Genomic DNA, 27,500 nt, shown 5'->3' with positions numbered 1-27,500 from the left:
TAAAGTAAAGGGGAAAAAAAAGATAGAAGAAAAAAAAGAAAGACAAACAAAAAAAAGCAACTCTGAGGTCGTTTCGAGTGGGTACAATTTGCTGTGACAACCGAATATTAAAAAAAAGAGATTACTAATTGCATTTAATCAGATCGTAGTTCATCGAAGGATTACTGAGGTGGAATGCGTAAACGTCATTAAGTGCAGCTGATTACCTCCTTGCAAACCGACGAGGAGAGGCCTGGAGGGACGGTGCCGGCTGGAGGGTGGACCGGGGCCGAGGGGTGAGGACTGGGTAGGTGGGGTGAGTGGGGTAAGTTGAGTATATGTGAGTGACGGGAGGAAGGGAAGAGCTGGATGGTTGGATGGGAGAAAAGGAAGAAGTTTAGGCTATGGAGAGGCACTGGTTCAGAGAGAGAGAGAGAGAGAGAGAGAGAGATTGTACTTCACCGATCCTTTCCAAGTTTACATGTCCTGCCGTGTATACCAACCTGCAACGGAAACAGAAGAAAAAATAAATTTAGTTGTAATCATCTGGAGGTAATACTAGTGACTGTACCTGTAAGAGTACAATGGTAATTAAGGTGCTGGAAGAGTGTGTTTACCTGTTCTATTCATTAAACTTAACCTTTGAATAGAGAGAGAGAGAGAGAGAGAGAGAGAGAGAGAGAGAGAGAGAGAGAGAGAGAGAGAGAGAGGTTAAGACCAGATTATTACGTATACTGCTTCCTTTCCACTCACACGCTGCAATGAACAATCACCTCAATGAGTTTCTAAGGTAGTGTTTCCCTTTTCTTCACAACGTTTTCAGAGGAGCGCGTGGGTTGCTTAATAATATGGGTCTCAGAGTCACGCCGTACCACCCTCCTCTCTCTGCCTCGCGTGCTGGAGGTAAGGATGGAGGCAGGGTGACAGGTGACGTCCCTCCCACACCATGCCTGGAGGGAACACCTGTTGGTCTCATTCACCGGTGAAGGCTTGATTGCCGACCATAGAAAAGGGTGTGGTCTCTCTCTCTCTCTCTCTCTCTCTCTCTCTCTCTCTCTCTCTCTCTCTCTCTCTCTCTCTCTCTCTCTCTCTCGTACATTCATGGAGGTCCGTAATCTTTAATATCCTGTTTAGGCTTTGGAAAGTAAAGCTCATGCCAGACTGGATTATATTAGTTTAAGCCCAAGATGTGCCACTCACTCCCTTGCTCTCTCTCTCTCTCTCTCTCTCTCTCTCTCTCTCTCTCTCTCTCTCTCTCTCTCTCTCTCTCTCTCTCTCTCTCTCTCTCTCTCTCTCTCTCTCTCTGCATTATTAAAGGCATCATCCAATATTTTTCCAGGTTGAATTCGACTATTTTCATATTTTCCTTTGTTGTCACCAGTTTATAGTATTATTTTACGCTTCCTTGTATTTCCACCTCTTTCTTTAGTCTCCCACTGGCTTCCATCTCAAGGTATGCAATTTTACATGGCATATTTCAAAAGGCGTGTTCTTGGTGAGCATTTCGTGGTTTTGTCTGGGTAGCTTAGTTAAATCTTTTTGTTACGGTCTTTCTTCCTTTTTGGGGCTCCCTTCCTGTACCTGCCACCACATTATTCGCTGAATTTTCTCCTACTCATCCGCCTTTCTCTTTCTTATTTTACTATCATATCTTATCTTCTAAAGTGCTACTCCGTTTCTAGTCTCACTTCGCTGACTCTACTTAAATGCCTTTCCTCTCCTCCTCCTTCTCCTACTTCTCCTTTTGCTTCTACTCTTCCCACTCTTTGGCTTCGTTCTCCTCATTTTCAGCTCACTCTTCACTCCAAACTAGCTCGCCCACGCCCCACTGTCTCAATTCCCTTCTTTACCGCCTCTAATCCTACGCTACTGACGATGCAAATGAAGTGACATTCCCTTTGCTACGGCCCACTACCGCCTGCTTTGTCTCTCCTCGCGGGGAGTGTAGACGTTCATGGCTGACCTTAATGTGCTGTGTCCCTTTCGTACCCCGCCCAACACGTCCCATCTGAGCCTCGCTCGTGAACTGAAGAGACTGGGAATTAATGTTTCGCGCTCTACAGTACCACAAGTGAGTATACAAGACAGTGAGGGCACGCCGGTTGTTGTTCCTGTGGTTCTTTGTGGCTGCTATTCACCGTCCGTCAGCGAGTCAGCGAGGCGTTGCAGTAATGACGCTGGTATTCATGTCTCGAGTGAATTCCCCGAGACGCTTGACCACAAACAATACTTGCATACATACACGTGCACGGAAGTTCGATGTCCTGTCTCGGCTAAGGAGGAGAACATGTTGAATGGTACATTTATTTATTTATTGTGTGTGTGTGTATGTGTGTGTGTGTGTGTGTGTTTGTTTGGTTGGTTAATGTGTTGGTTGGTTTGTTGTTGCTGTTGTTTTTGTTGCTGTTGTTGTTGTTGTTGTTGTTGTTGTTGTTGTTGTTGTTGTTGTTGTTGCTGTTGTTGTTATCATCATTATCACTATAACCATTACTCTATATCTGAAAAGTATCAGATTTAATGAATTGTGTTATACGTAGTTATCCCTTCCCACTAATTGACATGTGAAAAATGTACTCTTATTTCGTAGGATATCACGTATGCTCTCTCTCTCTCTCTCTCTCTCTCTCTCTCTCTCTCTCGTGGCGGGGCAGCTGGGCGGGTCTCCTCCCTCGCCAGTTAACATACAGCCGCGTGCCTCACCGAGAGTCGCAAGTTATAACGCGCGAGTCAAGCGGTTATGATCACGAGTTACGACCATACTATCGACTGCACCTCCAAGTTACGCAAACGGTGTCCCCGCCTGGTGTGTGGGTGCTGCGAGATGTGGTGGAGGAAGGCAGCACACGGCACCCCTGGCCCTCCCTCTCCCTTCCTCACGTGTAGCGGCTCCACACACCTCGTCCCCTCCTGTGGGTTCATCTTCTGGCTCTCAATGAAAATTAGTTAACTAATTTAATTTTTCCCAAGTTACATTAACGGGAAAGATGCTTTTGTGGCCTTTGCCGGCCCTGCACAACCTCTCTTCTCACTGCCCCGCCCCTGCCTGGCCCGCCCACTACCGGCACGCACTCTCTTGGGAAGGAGTTTCTCGGCCAGACGCGAAAATTGTGTGTGTGTGCGTGTGTGGTTGGGTACAGGAGTAGTACCAGAACGTTGGGTCGCCTCACACACTATTAGACAACTTTTAGCTTCGAATTTCTATTGAGGCAGTAATATCTTGCGCCGTCTCGAGCTCCAATGGGTGCTGTGCAATTATTTCAATGGCAATTACTATTCATAATTAACAAGTAGAAATTTAGATTAAAAGTGCGTCCGTCGTGGGTCTTGTCATTAAAAGGTGAAGTGTAAATTGCTTTCATCATCATTATCGTCGTTATAATTGTTATTGTTTTCGATAAGTATTTTTCGAATAATTTGACATTAAATACAAAAGTAAAGCTGAACTCTTCTAAATAACCGTGATAATTACTCTCCATTCGTTTATTGATTCATCCATTCCATCCTTCATTCACACACTTATTCACAGGGAACACAAGATGGAACACGAATAGACGGGGCGCTGAAAACATTCCCTACGTCAAGAAAGATTGTGCAGGAATGGGAAAGGTCCTCTAAATGCTTCTCTTTCTTCCTTCACCACTGCTCTATGTATGTGGGTGACCAATATCCGAGTCACGTTAATGATATACTTTCTCATCCTCTAATGGCTCCCAAGACGGCGGTCAGCGAGCAAAGTACTGAACACTTGCTGACTTGCTGACTGGCTGACCGGCTGACTCTGCCTCCCTTTCGACTGCGGATTCAGGGAAAGATACGCTTGGGTGACTTAGATGAGTGTAAAGTGCGTGTGAAAGATTGATTTGTGTGTGTGTGTGTGTGTGTGTGTGTGTGTGTGTGTGTGTGTGTGTGTGTGTGTGTGTGTGTGTGTGAATTCTTTTCTTTATTCATTTCTCATCAAACTTTTACATTTTTATTATCATCACGGCTTCATGATTCTTGATGACACTTGACCTCTTTCAAATATATTACTCTCTCTCTCTCTCTCTCTCTCTCTCTCTCTCTCTCTCTCTCTCTCTCTCTCTCTCTCTCTCTCTCTCTCTCTCTCTCTCTTCATTATTCTCTGTCCTCTTTCCTCTTTTGCTCTCCAAATTTTTCTCTTACGTCCTTTCCTTTTCCGTTTTCCTCTCACTCTTCTCCCCCACAGCTCTTCCTCTTTAACGTTACATTCCCTCCTCTCTCTCTCTCTCTCTCTCTCTCTCTCTCTCACTCATATTAACTTACTAATTTTTCTTTTCATTCATCTCTTCTTCCCTCCTTTCCTTCCTTCCTTCCTTTCTTTCTTCTTCCATTTACAAGAAATTCACAACAATAGAACTTTTAAAGGCCGTGTTTTTTTGTGCCTTCATGCTTTCCTCTCTCCCACCGTTACCATCTTTTCTTCATCCCTTCTTTCCTCCTTTTTTCTCCTCCTTTCCCTCCTTCCTTCCCTCCAGCCCGCTATCAGGAGAGGAGAATTTATGAGAAGGAGAGGAAGCGGCCGCTTGGTCCAGAATTAGAGCAAATAAATAGTGTGTGAGGGAGGCGTAGTAAGAGGAAAGAAAGGTGAGTGATGGAGAGAGAGAGAGAGAGAGAGAGAGAGAGAGAGAGAGAGAGAGAGAGAGAGAGAGAGTTGTCTAGTCTGCATGTATGAGGTTAGGATGTGTTATTTAGTTTATGAGATTTCTATCACTTGCGGACCTTGTATGTGTATGTGTGTGTGTGTGTGTGTGTGTGTGTGTGTGTGTGTGTGTGTGTGTGTGTGTGTGTGTGTGTATGCTGTGTCAGTGTTCATGGCCGCCAGCTCTGCACGAATCGCAGCTGTATCTTTGTAGTCTTGTTTTTTACTCGTGCACCGCGTCCCTGAAGGTCAAGTAGAACCAAGTGACCTTCCCGTACTCTCCGCGGGGACACGACAGGACATGTGGCTGGCTCTCTTTGCTTCTTCCCTGCGTCCCCTTGCCCCGCTGATCGCCTCGTCCTCCACATTGCACTCTACGATTACCGGCTGCGTCTCGTTCTTTCTCTGCCTTCGATCTGCTTTGATTCCCAGGTCACAGCTCTCCTTTACTCGTTATTTTCTCTCACAATTTTCTCCCCATTCTCCTTTGCGATAAGGAGACTCCATCCGGCTCTCCCTGTAATCAACGTCTATCCCGAACACCTCAGGTAACAGGTGCACTATCATTTTTTGTTTGCTTTCCTTTGTATTCCTTTGTAAATTCTCCGTCGCCGCATACACGCATCCCTACCCTCTACATTTGCTTTCTCATCCTTAACTCGCATCCTATCCGGCAGTTCACACAATCCTCAAGACACCTTATCATCCGCCTGCCCTTCCTTCAGGTGGCGCGGGTAATGAGGGATCGCTTCCTACAGGTGAGTGACGCCTCGCCCACACAACACACTAGCAGGCTGTCTCGCTTCTCTCCTCCAGACAATGTGACGGACTCAAGTTTTCACCCTCAATCATCCTACGTCTGTTTTCTTCCTGCGAGCTTCTATTAGTATGCCTGATTAGTACACCGGCTGTCAGCTCCCTCCTCTCTCATCAGGTGGCGTTCTCATTGCCATTATCTGTGTTCGCCTCCCACTGCTCTCCTTCCTTCCTGTCTCCGTCTCTCCTAGCTATTCTCACTTCGATGTACTGCACGGCTGACGTACCTACTACATACTACCTAATGTATTACCTTCTCTGACACTCCACTTGGCCAGCCTTCCCCCTGCCGTCCCTCAAACTCCATTATACTCCATTAATCGTGCCACTCACTCCACGATATCAGCTTCTCTCATCCAGTCCTGTTACTCCTTACTTATACTTGACGCCTCATCTCCCTCATAATTGAAGCGGGAGAAGCAGAGAGAGAGAAAAAAAAAAGATAATGAACTCCGCCACCTGTCCAGACACCTGAGCTGGGGAATAATGCGAGCAATTAAGCAGATCGTTAGGCAGTCTCCTTTACACCGCTGGCCGCGTCCACTCCCTACCGTGCGATGTCTTGAATTATAATGTGTGGACTGTGCGTATTGTATTAGGATGTGTGTGTGTGTGTGTGTGTGTGTGTGTGTGTGTGTGTTGCATCCCTTTACTGTACTATCATTTATTACTAACGAATAACCCGACAGTAAATACCTGAACAAGAAAACAAGCCACAAAAACTTAAAGAAGAAAAAGAAGAAAATGTGTATCTGCAAGTAACCACAACCTGCAAGTAATAAACATCAAGAAGTTGGGCAAGACACTTTTGGCAGACGGAATACATTATGGGATCTCTTTTAGGAATCTTGCTAACGTGGTGATTCCTGTTATCGCCGAGGGTAATGAGGGAAGGATGTGAGGGTGAGGGGATAGTGAAGGGTATGAGGGGAGGGTGGAAAGTTTCTGCGTCCCTTCCCCTCTTTCCATCCACGGCTAAGGAAGAGGGAAAGGAGAAGGGAAGGGGGAGTGATGGACGAGAGGAAAACTTGTGACAGGAGGGGAGAAGGAAAACATACTCTCTCTCTCTCTCTCTCTCTCTCTCTCTCTCTCTCTCTCTCTCTCTCTCTCTCTCTCTCTCTCTCTCTCTCAACTTATGCATGCGTATAATTATAGAAGAAGAGAAAATGAAGCCTAAGTTAAGACTAAAAGCAAAGTTCTTGTACATAATAAAAGTTGATTATGTCACTAAGTAGATAACTAAACTAATATACCCTGTATATAGACGATGAGAGAGAGAGAGAGAGAGAGAGAGAGAGAGAGAGAGAGAGAGAGAGAGAGAGAAGGGGTGATAAAAAAAAGATGACAGAATTAGATAAATTTGAGTAAACATGTTTGGTTAATACTCGTATCTTGAATAGTACCTCCTCCTCCTCCTCCTCCTCCTCCTCCTCCCTCCTCCTCCTCCTCCTCCTCCTCCTTCTGTGAACTTTGGATTGGTATCGTGTTTGAAGAAGACATGACAAGTAATCACCAGCTGGCTCTTATTATACCTTATCGTGTGTGCTGACGCGAGGGTCCCTCTCCGTCCCGCTGACACCAAAAGCCTCACTCACAACCTGTCTCCTTGTCGGGACTGTCAGCAGCGAGTGGTGGTAATGAGGGAACAGCTGACAGGCGGGAAGTGTGAGAGACAGGAAGGAGAGGTGTTAGTGAGGGGAAGAAATCTCAGTCTCCCCTCGTGCTGGTGTGTAGGTTGTGAGGTGGATGCTGGGGTGCCTAATACAGAGGGAGGAACTGAGGAAAACGGACTGGAGTCTACAAAGGAGTGGTAGCGAATTGAGTTTTAGCATCTGAGTGAAATAATGCTTAAGTAACGTAAAAAGAAAAATAAAGCTCAGCTAACAAGATCCTATTTAAGACCAACAGGTCACCAGCTTACCTGTCAGTTCGTAATGAGCAGATAAGTGAAAGCTGCACATTATTACTACAGGTAAACTAAGAAGACATAAGCTGTTATAGGTAATACGAGTAACGTCATAATACCTCCAAGGCGCCAACACACCTGCCACTCTGTAATTGGCATAAGTGACAAGAACAGGTGAGAGAAATGTCACGAGGTATTACCACCTTCAGAACGGAACCAAAATAGAACCGTCAGTATCGCATTATTGGATTTCTCTTGGCAGTGACCGCTTAGTCTCAGAGGAAAGACACAATGACAGGTGTTCTTGTCCGTGTGTGTGTCACTGTTGGCGATGCATTGCTCTAAATCAAAGCAATGATAATAAAAATTATATTCTCATTTACGTGGCATTATGACACCAGATGTCAGCAGGTACCGACTTCGAGCAATCAGACAACTTATCAGTCAATTAAACGGTTTTCTGAGTAAAATGTAGAAAAATAAGAGCGAATGTTGATTTTTAAAGGTGATATGATTGAGGGTAGCAAATATGTAGTGTCTCATACCACCACCACCACCACCACCACCACCACCACCACTATTATCATTATCGTCAGCATCCATCTTTTCAACAACCAAATTCCTGTAACACTGCCTGGGATTACGAGCTCGGGGTTCCCTTCAACATTCCTTCCCAGTAATTCCGGGCTCAGCATTTGTTAGTGTCATGACGAGTATTGGAAACCTTATACCTGACGATCCGCTCTCAATGGTGTCCTCATTATCTCCCTCGGCGGGCCAGGTCGTGAGGGAGATAATTCTGTACTCACGTCTCCTCCTCCTCTTTTCTCGTTTTAGAACTCATGGATTTGTTTTTACATATCCACACACACACGCGTTTATCCTTTGTTTTTTTCTTCATCTTATTATCGTTTGTGTTAATAATTCTCTGTTGTAATAATGGATTTTCTTATTGTACATGTATTTCAAACAATTTGGTGTGTATATTATTTTTGTTTCAGTCTGCCTTTCTGTCTGTATATTTGTGTTTACCTTCCTATTACTATCCCCACACACTCTCTCTCTCTCTCTCTCTCTCTCTCTCTCTCTCTCTCTCTCTCTCTCTCTCTCTCTCACACACACACACACACACACACACACACACACACACACACATTCATCTGTCAGTCTGTCACATCCCTCACTGGCCGTTCGTCTTCATCTTCTCCTTCCTCCCAACCGTCGCCTCGTCTTTCTCCTCGAGGGGAAAAAATAAAGCAGGTCTCGTAAAGTAACGGAGGGACGCACTCAGGTGTCTGTCACGCCCCTCGTAATAATACCTGTCAGCGCCTGATGCACGGGCACAGGTGAGGGATGAGTAGGTGTCAGCTGAGTGCAAGTTGGAGAGGTGACATCAGCGACAGGTATGAAGGACGGAAGAGGAGCAGCGGAAGGGGAGAGAAGGGAATAGAAAAGAATGAAAATGTTATTAAGACTTGCCACAAATGTTTCCTGCATGTTTCACTTTTTATAAGATTCGTTATAACCCATTTTTTTTTTTTTTTAAGTGTGTTCCGACGAAAATGTGTCACTCTTCTCCCAAATTGTGTTGTTCATATTGATATTTTTATTAGATTTTTACGTTGGGGGTTCAATTTTTTTTCGAATCCTTTTAGTGGTGTTCTGTTTGAAAATATGTTTTTTTTCCCTAGCCTCTCTATGCCCCACTTTTATCAGTTTTCCCCTTTTCTCGCTCCCCTTTTTCCTTCCAATTTTTGCTTTGTCCCACCCTTCCCTTTCTCCACAAACACTCGCTTTTTTTTTTTTCACTCTCTCGAACCCTCCTCTTTGCACCTTCCCTTCCCCCTGGTTTTCACATCCTCGCTCCCCGTCTTTCACTCTTCCTATTACCGTCCCTCCCTCTATTTTCCGCAAGGAAAATAAGCTGTTGCACACTTCCTAATGCCAGGATACAGTCACATCGCCCACCACTACAACATCAGATCACACCTGTGCCTTCACGACTCAAACAAGGCGAGGAAAAAAGACGCTTTGGGGCACCACCGAGAGGAAAGAAGGAGCACGGATAGGGTAGAGAGTGGGAGTAGTGGGTAAAGGGCGGGGATGGGATGGATAGGCCGAGGACACGTGATGGGGTGAAATGAGGCGAACCAGTGAAGGAAGCGGCTATTAACCAAGTGGATTGGCACATGAATCACTTTGGGACACCTGCTGAAAAGGCTATCAATGAGAAGTTTCCGGGAAATGTCAGAGGAAACGAGGGAGCACGGGCTGGGTCTGGAGTGGCCCTTGACGATGCGATGCTGCTCAGCCCTTGCTGCTGTGGAATTGGGTGGTATGGTGATCAACCACTAAGGTGTTCTAATGCCCATGCTGTGTTGTGTTGTATTACGACAATTGTGTATTTATAGCACTATACCGTGTTTCAAGACTATAGTCCGTATTATCAAACATTGCGGCGTTTTGTCTCATCTAACGCTAACAGTCTCCATTAGAAGCTGTGAGGTTATTCTAACAGTTCCATTGATAGTGAAACATTGGCTCCGCATCATTAATTGGAGTATAAAGAATAATAAAAAACCCGACTTGCCATCTGTGTGGGCTTTGCAAATAGTCATAATTAAAAGGTGAAGTCGGATTTAAATACGAGTCGGTGTGTGTGTGTGTGTGTGTGTGTGTGTGTGTGTGTGTGTGTGTGTGTGTGTGTGTGTGTGTGTGTGTGTGTATGTGTGTGTTATAATGAATATGATGCCTATACAGTTCCTTTTGTTAGGGAAGAGGAACACTGTGACGAACGTTCCATATTTCGCTTTACTTCCTCTATATGAGATAAAATGGATTTTCTTTAAGCTTTTAATTTTTTTTTTCTCTCTCTTTACTTATGCAAATGTGAGATGGAAGAACCGTGTTGCTGTCAGGCGGCGCGGATGATAAACATCAGGCCGGAATAATTAACCAAGGACCACATGTTAATTGCGTCAGAATAGTGTGTTAGTGTATTAAATCTTGACGCGTGTATACCACCTACTGTCCTCCCGACGCAAGATGGACGCCTACCTCAGCCCACACTGGCCCAGAACACAATAACTGTAAATCAACTGTTAGTTCCACATGCATACAGTGGTATTTATCCTCATTATTATTACTATTATCATTATTATTATTTTATTATTATTATTATTATTATTATTATTATTATTATCATTGTTATCATTATTTTTATTATTATCATTATCATTATCTAAATTGTTATTATTATTATTACTATTATTATTATTATTATCATTGCTGTTATTGTTGTTATTGTTGTTGTTGTTGTTGGTGGTGGTGGTAGTGGTGATGGTGGTGTTATTATTGTTGTTGTTTTCATTATTTTCTTCGTTTTCCTCTTTTAATTCTTATTATTCTTTACTATCATTGCCACTTCTCATTGTATTTTCTTCTTTTATTACATTTTCTTTTTTCTTCTCTCTTCTTCCTTTGAATTTCCCTTACATCCTTCCCTGCATCTCCCAATATCTGCACCTCCACCACGGTTTACATTACTGCTATTCCCCTTCCATCGCCTCATTCCTATCCACTACCACCAGCAGCACCACCACCAACACCACCACTGCAGTATTCCTCCTTATCACCACCATCACATCCTCTTCCATCTATCACCACCATCGCCACCACCCAACACAGCCGCCCCCACAAGGACATACACGTCGTCACCACCACTCCTAACTCCTCTTCCTTCTCTTCGCGCCGCAGCCACATCCGCCCAACTTATAAATATTAACCAAGGAGAATCATTTAAACATTCTCCTGATTCTCGCCTGTGCTGGGCCGTGCCGAGCCTCCTGCCGAGTTAAGAAATGGAGCAAGAAATTCTAAAGTTTTGGCGACGGCGAGCGCTCAAGTTTTCCTTGCAGAATAACTCGAGACTCGCCGGTGATGGGGCCTGTCAAATCCAGATTCAAAAGTCCGGAAACAGATTGCTTTAGGAGAAAGAGTGAGTGAGTGTGGGTGTATGAGTTTGTGTGAGTGTATGAGAGAGAGAGAGAGAGAGAGAGAGAGAGAGAGAGAGAGAGAGAGAGAGAGAGAGAGAAGAGAAACGAAGGTTTTCTTGAATACTACCGACGGAGGAGAGGTGTTTGGAGGCGTGGTGCGGTGGAAGGGAACGGCGAGGCAATGGATGGGTGTGAGCTGAAGGTGGGGATGGAGGGGAGGAGGGAGGAACCGAGAAACCCAGACGCGGGTGAAGGATGAGCAAGGAATTTTCGCCAAGGGAAAAAGATGATCCTCCAGAACTCATCATTCGTTGAAGAGTCGGATGGAAAGAGGAGCAGGAGGAGAGTAAGCGAGCGTGAATCGATTCAGAGCGAATTTCCTGTGTGCTCGTAAGAGAGAGAGAGAGAGAGAGAGAGAGAGAGAGAGAGAGAGAGAGAGAGAAACACATGAGGTGCAGTTTTGAAGTTTCGATAACTTGTTTTATTACTTCCTCCATCTCACAATCCCTCAAGTTATGGAGGGAGAATTGTCATAATGAATTTTCAATCTCCACTACTGAGCCCAAGAAAAACCTTCACCCTGAGGCGCAATTGTGGGAGCTCCGCCGCTAGCGCAATGCATCACATCACCACCACCACCACCACCACCACCTCAACATTTAATTCAGTGTCATCATGGCGTCGAATCTCTGAGGAGTACAGTTTCACACAAATAAACAGAAGTGAACGAATGAATAGAAAAGGCGGTAATGAAAATATTTGAAAAAACTACGTGATATTTTTTAAATGTCTTAGAAAACGACAAGGAAAAGAACGGAAGCAGACAAATGTAAGAAAGATATAAAAGATAATAAGATGAGTTATACTGCGTTAGATAGACAAAAATGACACATGTACATTACCAAGACGAATTTAGATATATATAATGATTTGTAAATCGCGCCAAGCTTTATCCAGTACTACGATGAGAGGATACTGATGTTGCTCATATCCTCGTAACCGTGAAGCATAAGCCGCTCAATCCAGACAACCTCCGCTGCTGTGGGAGCTATGAGCGACCTCCTCATATGCCGTCGGGGAGAGAGTGAGGAGGGTGCCAGGGTGTGAAGGTTAGGGGTGGTGGTAGTCTATATAGCCCTCCTAGCCTTCCTTTTCTCATCGGTCGTTGAGATAATGAGAAGAAGAGGAGGAAGAGGAGATAGAGATGGAGAAAAGAAGGAGGTTGTTAATAAGAATCTTATCTATTGTTTATGTCTTTCGCTGATTATCTTTTAGCATCATCATTACCACCCGCCCACACAACCACACATACACACGCGCACACACATTGTGGAAGAGGAAACAGTCAACACGTGCAGCATAAATACTCGCATAACCGAGATGTGTGGGTCTTGCCTGGCCATGATCCGGAGACCAACACAGTGAGTAGATCCAGTGCTTTAGTTAAGTAGAAACTCATGACGTACACGCGGAGAAAATTTCATCCGAGAGCAGAGCAGCGGAGGGCGAGGTGGTGAAGCGGGCTGAGGACTGAGGAGGCATCAGGTACACACGCCATTCACAGCCAGGTGGGGCAAGGAATGTGAATCTCCTCTTTCAGTGTGTCACCCTAGCGGCCCACTGGTACCTTGTTGTCCTCGCCTGGGGGAAGCAAGTACTCTCTCTTTCCTCCTCTTCCTGTCTCCTCCCCCTTCTCTTCCTTCTCATGTGAGCAAATGGACGCGATGTTAGAAATTCCAGGTGGGTCCATCTCTCTCTCTCTCTCTCTCTCTCTCTCTCTCTCTCTCTCTCTCTCTCTCTCTCTCTCTCAATAAGGCTCCGTCAATACCTGTCTGACCTCAAGGTTGCGGGCAGAATTTTTATGAAGCCGCCGCTCAAAAAGACGCTGAGATTCAGATTGACAATTTGTCATGAACTCTGCAGGAGGAACGTCCAGTAATGGGTGACGAAGTGCCCGGCCTGCTGACGGCGCCCTCTGAGGTGTTGTGTTCTCGCCGCCCGATCATGTATTTCCCTGGCAAGTCAGGTCTCAGTCTTGTATTCAGTCATTTCTTGCATTCTTACCACAGGGGATGCTACGGTCGTGGTGAAGGGAGGAAGAGAGGGAAGCTTAAAGGAAGAAAGAAAGGAGGAAAAGGAAAGAAGTGCTTTTGACTGCCTCTTTCCACTTTTGTTTTCTCATAAATCATAACATTGAATGAGTCAGCAGTATTCACACACACACACACACACACACACACACACACACACACACACGTGGTCATAAAGTTACCAAGGAAGTAGTGGGAGAAGCAAATCCCTGTCCCCGAGCGATCCTGGCGTTCCTCCAAGACGAAAGTTGCACATATTTCACCGATGAAACATGAAAAGTGAAAAAAAAAGAACAGAATCTCCAGTGAGACTCGATACGTGTCTTATTCTTTCCTGCAGGTCTACGTGAAAGATGTTGTCCTATTTCGTTTCCCTTATTCCCACCTGCATTCTAGTCGTAATGCACATCATGGAGGATTATTGTTATTCTGCTCTACAAAGTGTTTCCCTTCCTTTCGTTCGCATCCGTGAAAATATGCAAAGTTAACGTAGCGTCCCCTCAAGTTGTGGTGAACGTAACTCTTGGAGGCAGAGGGGTAGAGAAGGGGAGGGTGAGAGACGGAAAGGAAAAGTAGAGAGGGAGGGAGAAAGAGGGAGGTTGGCTGGTCCCTCCACGCTGTGCCGCTCTTCACGGTAAACAAAACCGTGGCTTGTTGTTGTGATACCCTACACACACACACACACACACACACACACATACACACACACTTACTCTCTTGTGCTGCCCTCCTTCGTTCGTTCACTCTTTCTGTCTGAGCTTCCCTTCCGTCTTTCTTCCCTATTTTCACTTTTCCTTATGTCTTTCTTTATCTTCCTTCCTTCTCTGTTCAACCTTAAAGTTATCTTAAATTATGCAACTAAGTTATTTTGCCTCTACCTTCGTCTTTTCTTCATTTAAGATAAAACATTATTTTCTGTTTTGTGAATGGTAGATTACCGCTGGTTATGTTATAGCGGTATTGGTGGTGATGACATGATGGTGGTGGTGGTAATACATAGTTGGTGTGGGTAGTGGTGGTGACGGCATCATGGGTGAATATTTGGTGGTGGCGGTAGTGGTGAGGGTGGTGGTGACGGTGGCAGGATCACTGTAGAATGTGGTGGTGGTGTCTAGATCGGTGGTGTGTGTGCTGGCGGCAGTGGCGGCCGTGGTGGTTGCCAGTAGAGACGGTCGCGTTCCCTGTGACGCCGTGACGCTCCGCCGCACCCGCGTAAAAATTTTTTTCCGGGTGTCCTCGGGTCGGAAAAATGTCACTCCATTAATGTTCCAATGTGAGTCTTGGAGAAAGATAAGGGCGGCAGTAAATAAGAACAGTGATAACAACAGTGAAAGGAGGACAGCCATTAAAGAAAATATACTAGGGAAAGAACACATAAATCTGAACAGTCGACGCGTCTCTCGGATGAGCAGCCTGAAAGATTGTATATCATCGTCTTTACAGTAAACCCAAAATAAATCTGGCAGAATAACTCCTCGCTTCACCTCCCGATAATCTCGTGTATTGCAGCACATCGAGAGGAAAGACGAGTGGCGCAGCTGAGTGGGGAGGCGGTGGGACGGGGAGCTGGTGATGCAGCTTCGTCATATTCTCACCTGAACGTGATTGTTACCGCGTGCATTTGATTTCCCACAGAGAGAGAGAGAGAGAGAGTGTGTGTGTGTGTGTGTGTGTGTGTGTGTGTTTCACTGTTTGATTTGCTGCAGTCTTTGACGAGACAGCCAGACGTTACCCTACGGAACGAGCTCAGAGCTCATTATTTCCGATCTTCGGATAGGCCTGAGACCAGGCACACACCACACACCGGGACAACAAGGTCACAACTCCTCGATTTACATCCCGTACCTACTCACCGCTAGGTGAACAGGGGCTACACGTGAAAGGAAACACCCAAATATCTCCACCCGGCCGGGGAATCGAACCCCGGCCCTATGGCTTGTGAAGCCAGCGCTCTAACCACTGAGCTACCGGGTGTGTGTGTGTGTGTGTGTGTGTGTGTGTGTGTGGTGCGTCCATGGACCAGATCCGTGATTTATTGATATCCTATAAGCAAAATTTATAGCACGGACCATCTTAGTCATATTGCATGGAAAGCGATGGGTGACTGGCCATGTGAACTAGGGTCTGGTCCGAAGTATGCTAAAGAATATGGTTTTCCTTTGAGGACCTACGAAGAGGGGAAGGGTGGTGGTCGGGGCTGGTGGGCTGGCTGGCTTCCCGGGCACAGCTCCAGAATGTACAAGATAAAAGAAAAAAAAAGCAGGAAGACATCGTTTGTTCCAGTCGTGTGACCCGATCGATCGCAGGCCGCGCGTCAACCTCAGTTCATGGGTCTGTATAGAGCGACCACGAGGAAGAACGCTCACAAGTGGAGATAAAGCTGCCGCAAAGAGCACCGTCTTCTGGCTCACCAAAGCAGTTATAATTCTCCTTTAAGGAATATAGCCTACCACAGCAGCTACAGCCACAGGAACTATAAAACTTACTTCAAACTTCTTTCCTTTCCATTATCTTTTACCGTGATCTCGGTCCAGCGCAGTGCTCGTCTCTTCGTGCACTTCACCAATAAGCAAACACTCACCTACAAAAATTCTAGAGATATGCCGTGAAGAGTGAGACTAAGACCATACAGGGCAAGGAATTCTCCATCGCCCTGCTGCCTCTCTTGGCCAACACGGCGTAATGAACTGGCCCCAAACGCATCAGTCAGTCGCAAATTGAAGGTTCGGAGCCACCATCTCGACTCTTCCGCATTAGAGGCTGAATTTACAAGTGATAAAGTTGAAAATTTTCTCAGTTCAATACTCAGCGGGTCTGCGTTCTTTGAGATAAATGGTTCACGAAGTCAATGAAGGAGGAAAGGGTCGCTGGAGGCCACAGATACGAGCTCTACTCATGGCAGCTCGCGCGGCGCCGAAGGTCCGAATTCCACCAACTTAAGGGAAAACATGAGCTTCACTTTCTATCGCGAACACATTTCCAAAGGCGTCACGGCGAAGGTTAGGAAGGAACGTTCATAAATTGGAGAACCTCTAGTTTTAATTTTCACAAAGTGTGCGCTGCTATCAACAAATTGAAAATTGCTGTATTTTTAAAACTTGTCGAAATGTAAAGCATAGTCTTCCATGGAGATTCACATAAAGTTTCTAGCGAAATATTTTTTTTACTTCTCGTGATGAAAGAAGTATAGTGATCACCTCCAGGCCGCTAGACACAGTAGTTGAGAGTCAATAGCAGGGGATCAGTGTGTGCGTGGCTCAGACGACTACAGTCCCTGCCAACCACTAATTGATCATTATCTCCCAAACTACCAATCACCTTCCTCGCCCACTTATCGGGGCAGCCAACCAGGTGACACAAACTACCATACCAGAGACATCCTTTACATAATTTCTTCTTTTTGTCTTTGTGTTCCTGTCTCTCCTCTTTGCGTCACAGCATGAGTGGGAGTAAATGTGCCAAGGCACTATCTGCTTCATGTGCACCAAGACAGACTGAACTTCTCTTTTCTCATTTAATTTTATTTACTGCACTATTATTCACTAAGGATCAAATGAGACAGCTTTGATGCACGTCTAGTTGTGGAGTAAATTTCACTAATTATGCATCGCTGGGTCAAAGAATCAAGTGTCGAATCCCCAAGTCCTATCAGCTGTTCACTGTTGATAAACTACTAACCACTTTTGCTTAATGGATAACTAATAACTGCCATTATTACTTTTACTACTGCACACGTTCATCTCGAATTAACGTATTAGTTTTGATGCAATTATTATTACTATTAGTATTTTTTCTACTACTAGTCTTACTAGTCTGACTTACTTACTGTTACAACTATTATTACTATCACTGCTACTGCTACTACTGTCGATGTTGCTACAGATGCTACTACTACTTCTACTATTACTACTACTGCTACTACTACTACTACTACTACTACTACTACTACTACTACTACTAATAATAATAATAATAATAATAATAATAATAAGAAGAAGAAGAAGAAGAAGAAGAAGAAGAAGGAGAAGAAGAAGAAGATGAAGAAAAAGAAAGATACTACTACTAATAATAATAATATCATTCAAATGTTATCAAAGAAATAACAAAACAGTAACAACGTTAATTTAAAAAAAAACTCATTCAGCAATGTGTGTAAACCTCAGAGCAGCAGTTATATCATGCCCAGCTCCATCCTTCCTCGTTTCTCAGTATTCCAGGGTACGAATGATTTTTAGTTTACACATGAACAACGTAAACAAATTTCGAAACGGTAAAACGGAGATCGGAGAGCAATTAAAATGTCCTGACGATCAACAAGCAGTAATGTTTTGACTCTAGTGTAAAGCTGGATTTTTTTGAGACACACAAACACACACACACACACAGAGAGAGAGAGAGAGAGAGAGAGAGAGAGAGAGAGAGAGAGAGAGAGAGAGAATAAACGCACATTTCAAGAATACAAGAAAGCAAAGAACAAAAGATAAAAATGAAAAGAAATAAAGACCAACTCAAGATATACTTTCACAGACATATGAGAGGGAAGAGAGAGAAAAAAAGAAAAAACATGGTGACACGCATCAACACACACACACACACACACACACACACACACACACACACACACACACACACACACACACACACACACACACACACACACACACACACACACACACACACACACACACCACACACACACATACACACTGTAAAAATATAGGAACATCTTTTGCGCTTAGGACTTCCCTGAAGCAAGAAGATTATAATCATTGTAATAACATAATTGCCTCCATCCATTTTGCATGAGTGCATTAAATTATTCCAAGGATAACTTACCAGATATGAAAGTGGATGCGCCACCAACACCATTCCCAGCTGACGCCAAATAAATACCCATGCAAAATCACAAAAATGAAAGCAAATGTTTATCTTGCGTAAGACTATTATACATTTTTTTCTACATTACAATTGCAAAATTAATTGACAGTGAGTACAACAACACATTACTATGACTGGATACTTCAGTTTTTGACATGCAGTGCAGCCCTCACCCGCCAGTCATGTCCACGTATCCAGCACCGATCCCAGCTTGAAAAACGTTGTCCCCTTGCGCACCCGTCACTTAGCTCGGGGCAGCGGCGGGGCCTCCACTGACGGACAGTAAACAGAGGCAGGCCGGCTGTGCGCTGTCCAAACAGTGCGAGAATTGTTTCCCTGCACTCATATAAACACCGTTGCTTCATTTGTAGGGGCGGAGACGAATGGGTCGCTGGCAGGGCGGGAAGGGAAGGGTCGGCAGACATGGATCATCGCCGGAATCGGTGTCTGTTCGTTAATTAGAAAGTGGGTCGGTGCTGGAGATGCACGGCTTGAGTAATGGATAGTATGTGATTTATTGCGTCAAAGAGGAAGGTTCCCCCGTCTGGAGGATGTATTACTATTCATCAGTTTATTCATCAGCTTACCCCTTGGTCTTGTTTCCAATTTAGAGAGAGAGAGAGAGAGAGAGAGAGAGAGAGAGAGAGAGAGAGAGAGAGAGACGTTCCATATCTAGCCAGTGAAGATAACGCCCCGAGGTACAGGTAGCTAGTGTGGCGGTCGGAATACCTGTTGCCAGAGAAGATTGTGTCGGTGGCGAGTGAAATGATAACCCGCCCTCGCCGCCACTCCATGAGGAGGCGCCAAAATTACACGAGTTACGAAATGGAAAGAAAGTTAAGTGATAAGTCAGTTTACATAGACACCTAACTTTCTGTGCTGCCTGCGGAGAGAGAGAGAGAGAGAGAGAGAGAGAGAGAGAGAGAGAGAGAGAGAGAGAGAGAGAGAGAGAGAATAAAGCTTTTCTAAATATAAACCATGGCCGGAGGAAGAGTACTGAAGAGAGGGAGAGAAAGGAAATAGAAATTCAGAAATATAACAAAGTTCAAGCATAATTTAAGAAGAAAAAAAAAAAAGAAGCAACAGTGAATAACTAAAGCGATATTTTCAGGCGTCATTTTTCATTTCATGTTGAGCGAGTGAACGAAGACTAGGCAATTTTTCAACGACATAGTGCAGGGAAAGAGGGAAGGAAGGGAAACTAAGGCGTGCCCGTACATACACGCATACACGCACCCCTACAAACATACGAATACACGCCCCCACACACGCACGTGCACAACCCACACACACACGTACATGGAACAACACAAAGACATACAACTATAGCAACTTTAAGGGAGAACTGTCATTTATATTTTTGTGGATATTTCTCTTTTTTTTTTTTTTTTGTTTGTCGTTCTGGTTATTGTTAGCAGTAACGACGTCCGTGATATATTTCAATAACAACGACTGACTGAAACTAAAAAAAACATACCAGCAAATTAAAGCAAATAAATAATAGAAAAAAATGTATAAAAACAGAGAAAAATAAGCAGAGGCAGCAACCAAAAACCAGTAATGAAAACAATAACCAACAAAAATCATGATAATAAAGAGGGATGGTCAGTGAGGCAAGAGGCGAATTTAAACAACTGTACCGAATAAAAAGCATAAATCCCAGTGAATCCCTTTGATCCATTGTGTGTGATCCACGTCCCAAATCGTGCGTGGCTCATGCGGGCCCGCTAATCATCGGATACCTCACAGAGAGAGAGAGAGAGAGAGAGAGAGAGAGAGAGAGAGAGAGAGAGAGAGAGAGAGAGAGATTCATTACTAGTCCAGCGCTGCAATAAAAACGTCATACCTTTCTACAGGCTACTACAGAAAACGCTACCTCTCCCGAGAAAATAGTACTATTCAGAGAGAGAGAGAGAGAGAGAGAGAGAGTATGCCCATGGTGTTATCCCAGAGCAAAGCGATAACATGTGACGACGAGAAAGCAGATCTAATTGACCTAATAATTTCAGCCAGGTGTTTTGCTCGCCTTGGCAAGAAGAATAAGAGTAAGATGAAGGGTGATGGAATTATGGGAATTATTGATGAAGTGTGGAGGTGCAAGAGTAAAGGTGAAGTGTGAAGAGAAAAGAAGAGAGAAAAAGGAAAAAAAAAAAAGGAGGGAAGAACGTGAAGTATAGACAAGCAGATAAGAATGAAGAAATGAAGTAATAAAAAAATGAAAGAAAGGTGCTGGTGAAAAATTATGTGGGAAGAGAAAATTGAGGTAAGGAGGAAAAGAAAGAAAGTGCGTGAGGGAAGTAAATAAATAAATGGTGATAGATTGAATGAAATGTGTAAATTAAACTGGAAAAAAGAAGTATGCAAATAAGACTAGATGGATTAATAATATGACGAATGTGAGAGAGAGAGAGAGAGAGAGAGAGAGAGAGAGAGAGAGAGAGAGAGAGAGAGGAGGCGGTGAGTCCTACAGTGACAAAGAAACACCCATGAATAAACAAAGCAAAATATGAAAAAAGAAAAACACAGAGAAAGAATAAAGAAATAGCACAACAAAGAAAGATGAATAAATAAACAAAACAGATCCTAAAATAAGTAAAAACTGACAGTTGAAAAAGAACAAAGAAATAACAGAGCTAAAGAAGGATGCAAGTAAAGATAAAAAGCATAACATCGGACATTGAGGCAAACACGGCGACGCAGATGATGGTGCTCAGACTCGGCGTGACAGGGAAGCACGTTAATGGGGATGAAACATGCACGTAATTGAGCCGTAACTGATGGAACGCCATATTACACACCGGAGGACTCGTTGGCAAGGCAAGGAACCCGCGAGTTCCAGAAGAAGTGAGTCAAGATAGAGTAAATAACAAAGGATAGAGAAGTATACATAATGCTGCTCCCATTTCATCATTCACTCCGCCAGGCATCCAGGCAGGCCGGCAGCAAGGCAGGATGTTGGAGAGGGGAGTAAATATAGACAGAAAATTAAAGTATACACAAAGTTTAAAGGCAAAATAGAGTTATTTTATGTTTCCTTTACTCTCTCTCTCTCTCTCTCTCTCTCTCTCTCTCTCTCTAGTGAATTGATTAAAGAATATCGAAATTCAGGCGCACACACACACACACACACACACAGAGAGAGAGAGAGAGAGAGAGAGAGAGAGAGTTTTAACAGTCAAGTTGATGGACAGCTCCAGTGTTTTTTTACGTGAAGTTTGACGACGAAATTAGATGATATTAAAAAATCAAAGACTCCGCTGTGTCACGTGATGGAGGGATGTGTCAGGAGGAAAAGCTCGTGAAGTCGTGTAATTGATTGATTGATTGATTTAATGCGCCGCAGCAACGTAATCATATGGCGCTGGGTCACGTGATAGAGCGAAGCATGTGGTGGATGATGGGACCAGGAGGGATTGGATCACGGTATTTCATAGATTTTGGAGTTTCTGAAGTGAATTGTTGGACATTCAAGGACGTGGTGTGCCTAAGGGTGAACTTATAACTCTGAAGCACCTTTTTTTTTATTATTGCCTTTATTTTGCTACTCATGGGTTATTGCAGAGACGTGTTTAGAAGCCGAGCACTACTTTACACTTTTACTACTGTTCTTTGTGTGTGTGTGTGTGTGTGTGTGTGTGTGTGTGTTTTACAGTAAGTCCTCTGATACACTGATAACTTTATAAAACCCAACTACTGAGAGATTTCATATTTTCCACTCAGATTTGAAGGCTTAACGTGGGAGAGAACAGCAAACACAATGGGAAAGAAGTGTGTTGCTTACATATTGACCATTGCCATCATGAAGGTTACTTGATAATCCTCACGTGTTATGAGGAAAACCATGACGACGATACTGGTAGCTGTTGTGAGGGTGCTAGGTTGTTGTGGTGAAGGTTGTGGTTGTGGCGAGGGTAGTTTGTGGTTGTGAATGTCGGGAGTAGCTTTGTGATTATTTGGTTGTTGTGGTGAGGATGTTAGCTTATAGTGAGGGTAGAGCTGAGGTTTGTGGTGGTAATGGAGGAAAACGACACCGCCACGTAATTGAAGAGGGAGCTGAATGTCTTCTGGGGCAGCGTGTCTAATTCATGTGTAATTGATTAGTTCAATGTAACAGAGATGGCGTCTCCACCCTACTTTCTCCCTCTCCCTCTTTCTCTGGATTTTGTTTGACGCAGTAGTTGATTAATATTTCCAAGAATATTATTGTGACAAACGGTGTAATTACGTGGACGCATATCCTATTTTTCTTTTCCCCTAACTCTGTAATATTCCCTCTGCAACACACGCCAAGCCGCTCCAGCCCCTCCCTTGCCTTGTCCCGGCGCATGGTGGTGCCCAGTGCGGTGTGGCGAGGAGTGTGGTGGTGCAGGGATGCGAGGCGGCGGTGTGGTGGAGTATGAATAGTGGAAACTTGCTTGGGGCTGTTTTCACTTATTTTCTTTCCACACAGTTGGCTTTTATCCTCTTCGCATTGTTTAAGGCTTATTTTCTGAACTTTTCTTCCCATGCTATTATTTTTCTCCTATATTCATTGTCTTTAGTGATTTTTTTTTCCAATAAAATGTTTTTTACTTTCCTGCTTTGTCTAGTGGACCGTTTTGAGTTACTTTCGTTCCATGTAATTATTTTTTTTCAAAGAGTCTTAAACGTGATTATAAGAGAACGTCAGGGAATTATAGACTGTTATAAAGACAGACAGTTAAAGTGACGGGATATGCAGTTGAATGTATAGTTTTAATCAATATATATATTCCTTAATCTACATCTGTTTCTTTCGTGAAAGCCCAGTGAAAGCGGTACCGAAGTGTTACTGAAGGACAGAGGAAAGGAAAGGAAAGAAGTCCCAGTCAGGAGAACAGAGGGAAGGTGAGGCAGAAAGTTCACAGCAGCGATTGATAAGATAACAGAGGAGGTGGAGGGTGGTGAGGCACGCAGAGGTGTGAAGGTGGTGGCACTGGGGGAGCTGTAGCCGCTGGTGGTATCGGTTAGAGCAGTAACAGTGATATTTGTGTGGTATATATATAGTTGCTACATGTGATGGGGTAAATAGCAACGACAGTAGCATTGCTTTCTTTATTTCTCATGACAAGGAGGGAAAAATCAGGGATGCCATCATATAATCCCAATAATGTCAACATGGATGCACAAAAGACATCATATATAATTCCAATAATGTCAACATCGGTGCACAAGACATTTAATAGATAATAATGACGTTGATACTACTACTGCTACTCTCAGCAGTAAAAAACATCTTAGTTTGACATAAATGTATAGTAGAACAGAAACACATACGATAGTTAGAGCAACATATTGCCTCACTGCGCACGCCTACAAAGCAAACTCCAACTCTACCACAAATAAAAAACTTACAGACGTAGATTTTTATCCTTATATATGAATTTCATAAATAAAATATTAAACTGCAACCTGCCCGCCAGTGTCTGCGTTACGCTCTAGGGGAGAGGAGTGGTGAGTGAGGGACAGCAGCGGGCGGAGGTCAGGGGGCGTCTCCTGCACTAACAGACGCACGTGGCCGCCGCCAGCTGCTGTACGTAGCGCGGCAAAGACAGCTGAGCAACAAGACTGTGGACACACACACACACACACACACACACACACTCTTCAAATGTAGATTGGCACACGAAATAATATACTATTGATAATCTTCAGTAATTGAGTTACAAATAATATTTTTGGACAGGAGTGGCGCAATAATGGCAGTGTAATGAGTCATAAATGATTTCACAAGGACGGTAAAGTGTGTTAACGAGCGTGGCTGTCTTCAAACCCAACATAAGTGTAATTTACTTTCAGCAATACATTTTCGACTGTCACGTAGTCTTCATACAACAATAAACTGAATAATTTTATATTCTTCCGTGTCCGAGCACTCTTAAAACTTCTTATCAGTGGACTGGGTCGCTTTTCCGCAATCTGTATCGACAACAAGAGAAATGCAGTGCTGGTACCAAGGAAACGTTTTCGTTAATTCCTTTCATCGCGAGGGACACAAGCTTGTAGTCCTACTGACAATGAATAATGGCATCTCCAGCAGTCTTTCAATTGATTCTGAGAGTGAGCTCATTGCTGCAAGCTTCAGCCACCACTGCCATGGATCCCAGCAATGTGAGGAACATGAGGCACTTTATTACAGTGCAGCTCAAAGAGCTCCTCACTGCTTGAAAGCTGTTATTTCTTAGCCAAGAACGAAAATTTTGCTGTTTTAAGCAAAATAAACAGACAGACATGCCCACAAGGACACGCGTTGTCTGATTGGTGTTCGATGCATGCGTGGATGTGAGTGTTGTGGAGTATGTTCAGGTCTTACATTTTAATCACGAATTACATCCATTGGGGTTCAGTGTTCAAGGACTGTCAAGCCACATTGCATTGCCGTGCTTACATTGGACTGGCAGCGAGGGAAGCTTGGTAAAGGTGACCTTGAGTGATCTTCCAAATTAACTTACCTAGAATCCGTTTGACTTCTGCTTGGGTGAGGTAGAGATTGAAGTTAGCTGTCCCGACGCCCACCATGGCCACCACGAGGGCCGCCGTCAGCAGGACCCTGACGCTCGCCATCCTCGCTCACAGGCCGCGTCTCACCATGGGTTAGGTTGTCGCTCAGCCCCGGAGTGAGGACGGCAGGGCGCGGGTGTTTTGCATGCTCAGGAAAACAACACAAGTATAGGTGTGCTTCAGTTTAGTTCGATGGCAGTAGGAAATCTTATATCTGTGGGCGTCTCACCAACTCATAAAGTTTAGCAAAGTTTTCCAAAGTGTCAGAAACAGACATATGCAGCATGTTCACGCTCGACGGCCATGCAGATATTTTCAAAGTGTGTATAAGACGAATAACACGACGCCCGAGAGAAAAGTTAGCTTGTCACACGTCGGCGGTCGCAAGCACGGTGCAGCACCTCCCAGGTTTCAGGTAATCCAGCAGCACAGACTCCACGTCCACACACTCCGGCAGCCCGGCCAGAACTGAAGGGCTGGGAGCCAAGTGGTCCCCAGCCGCCCTTCTCCTCGCACTCTGCGGTCACCAAAGTCTGGCTCGCACTGTACGACATTTTGGCGCGGCGCGTCGGATGGGACCATGAACGCTCGCTCCGTCCATGCCAGAGCAGCACCATGGTCCATGCTTGAGCAAGAGGTTTGGTGGAGTCCCTGGAAAGAAAGAAATGGGACAGGAACTTTTTCTTTATTTTTTATTTCTTGAGTCTTGGGTAAACGCCATTCTCTCCTTTCCTGCCTCAATCCACGCACCACTTCCTTCCATAGAATGCCACGTCCTGTGATTTTTTTTTTAACTTGGTTTTATTTATGTCAACTTCCCTCTCCCCCAGGACATCGATATTGTTGTTTAGTCTGCTTCCTCAGTAAAAGTCCCCAGAGGGAGTCTAGGTCGCCACAAGGAGCACTGGGGCAGCGCGGCATAAACCGTAGCCCCTGTGTGTGGCTCCCTGCAGCGGTCGGGAACATTTCCAGGTGGGACATTCAATCCATTACCACGCTTTACGTCCCATTGCATGCTGAAAAAGTAAATATAACTAAGTGCTAATATGTAGATGAGCATTTCGGACCAATACATTTACATACATAGAGCCGTGGCCATAGGGGAGGAGGGGAGGGTGGAGGGAAGGGCTTAACCGTAGTGTTGGTTTCCGGGTTTGGTGTGGTGGCGACTCCATCACGTGAGCCAGATCCCTTCACTCCAGCCAGCGGAAGAGTGATGGTCCCTAATTTGACGTGAGTTTGTTCCTCACGATAGTGCGCTTCCTTGCAATAACCATCAGTGTAAGTAATTGTGTGTAAATAGCGACATGATTACCGCGGCGGTGTGTAATTATGTGGACGCTGGTTATTTTCCGTGTATGTTTGCGCTGTATTTCTGAACCATTGTGCTGCAGCATGGCCTTGAGGTGTCGGGTTGAGGCAAGTGAAGGAAGAGACAGGTGTGGCCTCACTGCTATCCGTGACCCTGGCGCTACCTGTCACCGGAATGATTGAGTGACGAACGAGGCGCGTTCATCAATGTGACAAGAGAGAGAGAGAGAGAGAGAGAGAGAGAGGAGAGTGTGCGTGCGTGCGTGCGTGCGTGTGTATGTATGTGCGCGCGCTTGTATGTGTGTGTGTGTGTGTGTGTGTGTGTGTGTGTGTGTGTGTGTGTGTGTGTGTGTGTGTGTGTGTGTGTGTGTGTGTGTGTGTGTGCTCTTCTACCTCCGAAATCGCTTGCTTCTGCTTCTTCCATGTATTTCCCACAATCCCAAAACATACGACATCACTCTTCCCTGGGGACACTGCAGCCTGTAAATCTTTCCTCGATTCTTCTCCTTCGGCAGGTAACAGATCAAAGATTCCTGCAGGTATTCCTCTGTCACGGCTCCATATATCCTGACTCTGCTATCCATTGTTCCCTCCTTATCTACCCCGCCTCTGCTTAGTAATCTTCATTTTCCATCTCCCTTCGCTACCGTTCACCTCCTCATCACCTTTGCCCTTTCAAGCACGTTCCTTCTCCCTCCCCTTTGCTTCTGTTTATACTGTTATTTTTTACCTTTGTCTCCTTTGATATGTTTTCTTTAATCTTTAGTTGCTATTCAATGTTGCTTGCATGTAAACATCTTGACTTTTTAGTTCCTCTTCTTCTATTATTTTTTTCTCTCTTCTCCTCTCCTTTATCTCCCTATACATCTTTTCCCTCCAGTTGATTTCGTTTTGTTTTCCCATTCTCTTCTTTACTTTTCCTTTTACCTCTTTTTCCCTGTATTTTTCTTTCACCTCTTTACCTGTTCGCCTCTTTAACTCTCCTCTCCCATTGTCTCCTTCCCTCTTCTGTTTCCCCTCTCTCTCTTCAAGCTATTTTTCTTCTTTAAATTTCTTTTCTCCTCCTTTCTTTCTCTGCTCTCTCTCTCTCTCTCTCTCTCTCTCTCTCTCTCTCTCTCTCTCTCTCTCTCTCTCTCTCTCTCTCTCTCTCTCTCTCTCATCTACATTCCTTTCATCTGCCGCTCCCTCTCTCAAGTCTTCCTCTCCCTTCATCTCACTTTAATGTACTTCTCCCTCCTTCCTCTCCTCCAATGATTTTCTCCTTGTCCTACATCCTCTCTTGACTACAACCTTTTATTTCGTTTCTCTCTCTCTCTCTCTCTCTCTCTCTCTCTCTCTCTCTCTCTCTC

The 27,500-nt window shown here is 44.5% G+C and overlaps 1 protein-coding gene across 2 annotated transcripts in view; it reads right to left on the bottom strand.

The window, feature by feature from the left end:
• LOC123515925 (tyrosine-protein kinase Dnt-like) overlaps window positions 1-25,490 on the bottom strand; it is a 207,488-nt gene extending 181,998 nt beyond the window's left edge. Inside the window, exon 1 of one of the 2 annotated variants that reach the window (XM_045274826.1) lies at window positions 24,792-25,490. In XM_045274826.1, the coding sequence (XP_045130761.1) occupies window positions 24,792-24,903 (112 nt within the window). In that variant the 5' untranslated portion in view covers window positions 24,904-25,490. The remainder of the gene's footprint in view (window positions 1-24,791) is intronic. The other variant, XM_045274827.1, reaches the window with a different exon arrangement.
• Window positions 25,491-27,500: the final 2,010 nt, after the last annotated feature.

This window comes from Portunus trituberculatus, chromosome 40 (assembly GCF_017591435.1).
Source record: "Portunus trituberculatus isolate SZX2019 chromosome 40, ASM1759143v1, whole genome shotgun sequence".
Classification (NCBI taxonomy): Eukaryota; Metazoa; Arthropoda; class Malacostraca; order Decapoda; family Portunidae; genus Portunus; species Portunus trituberculatus.
This window is presented reverse-complemented; position numbering and strand designations above follow the sequence as displayed.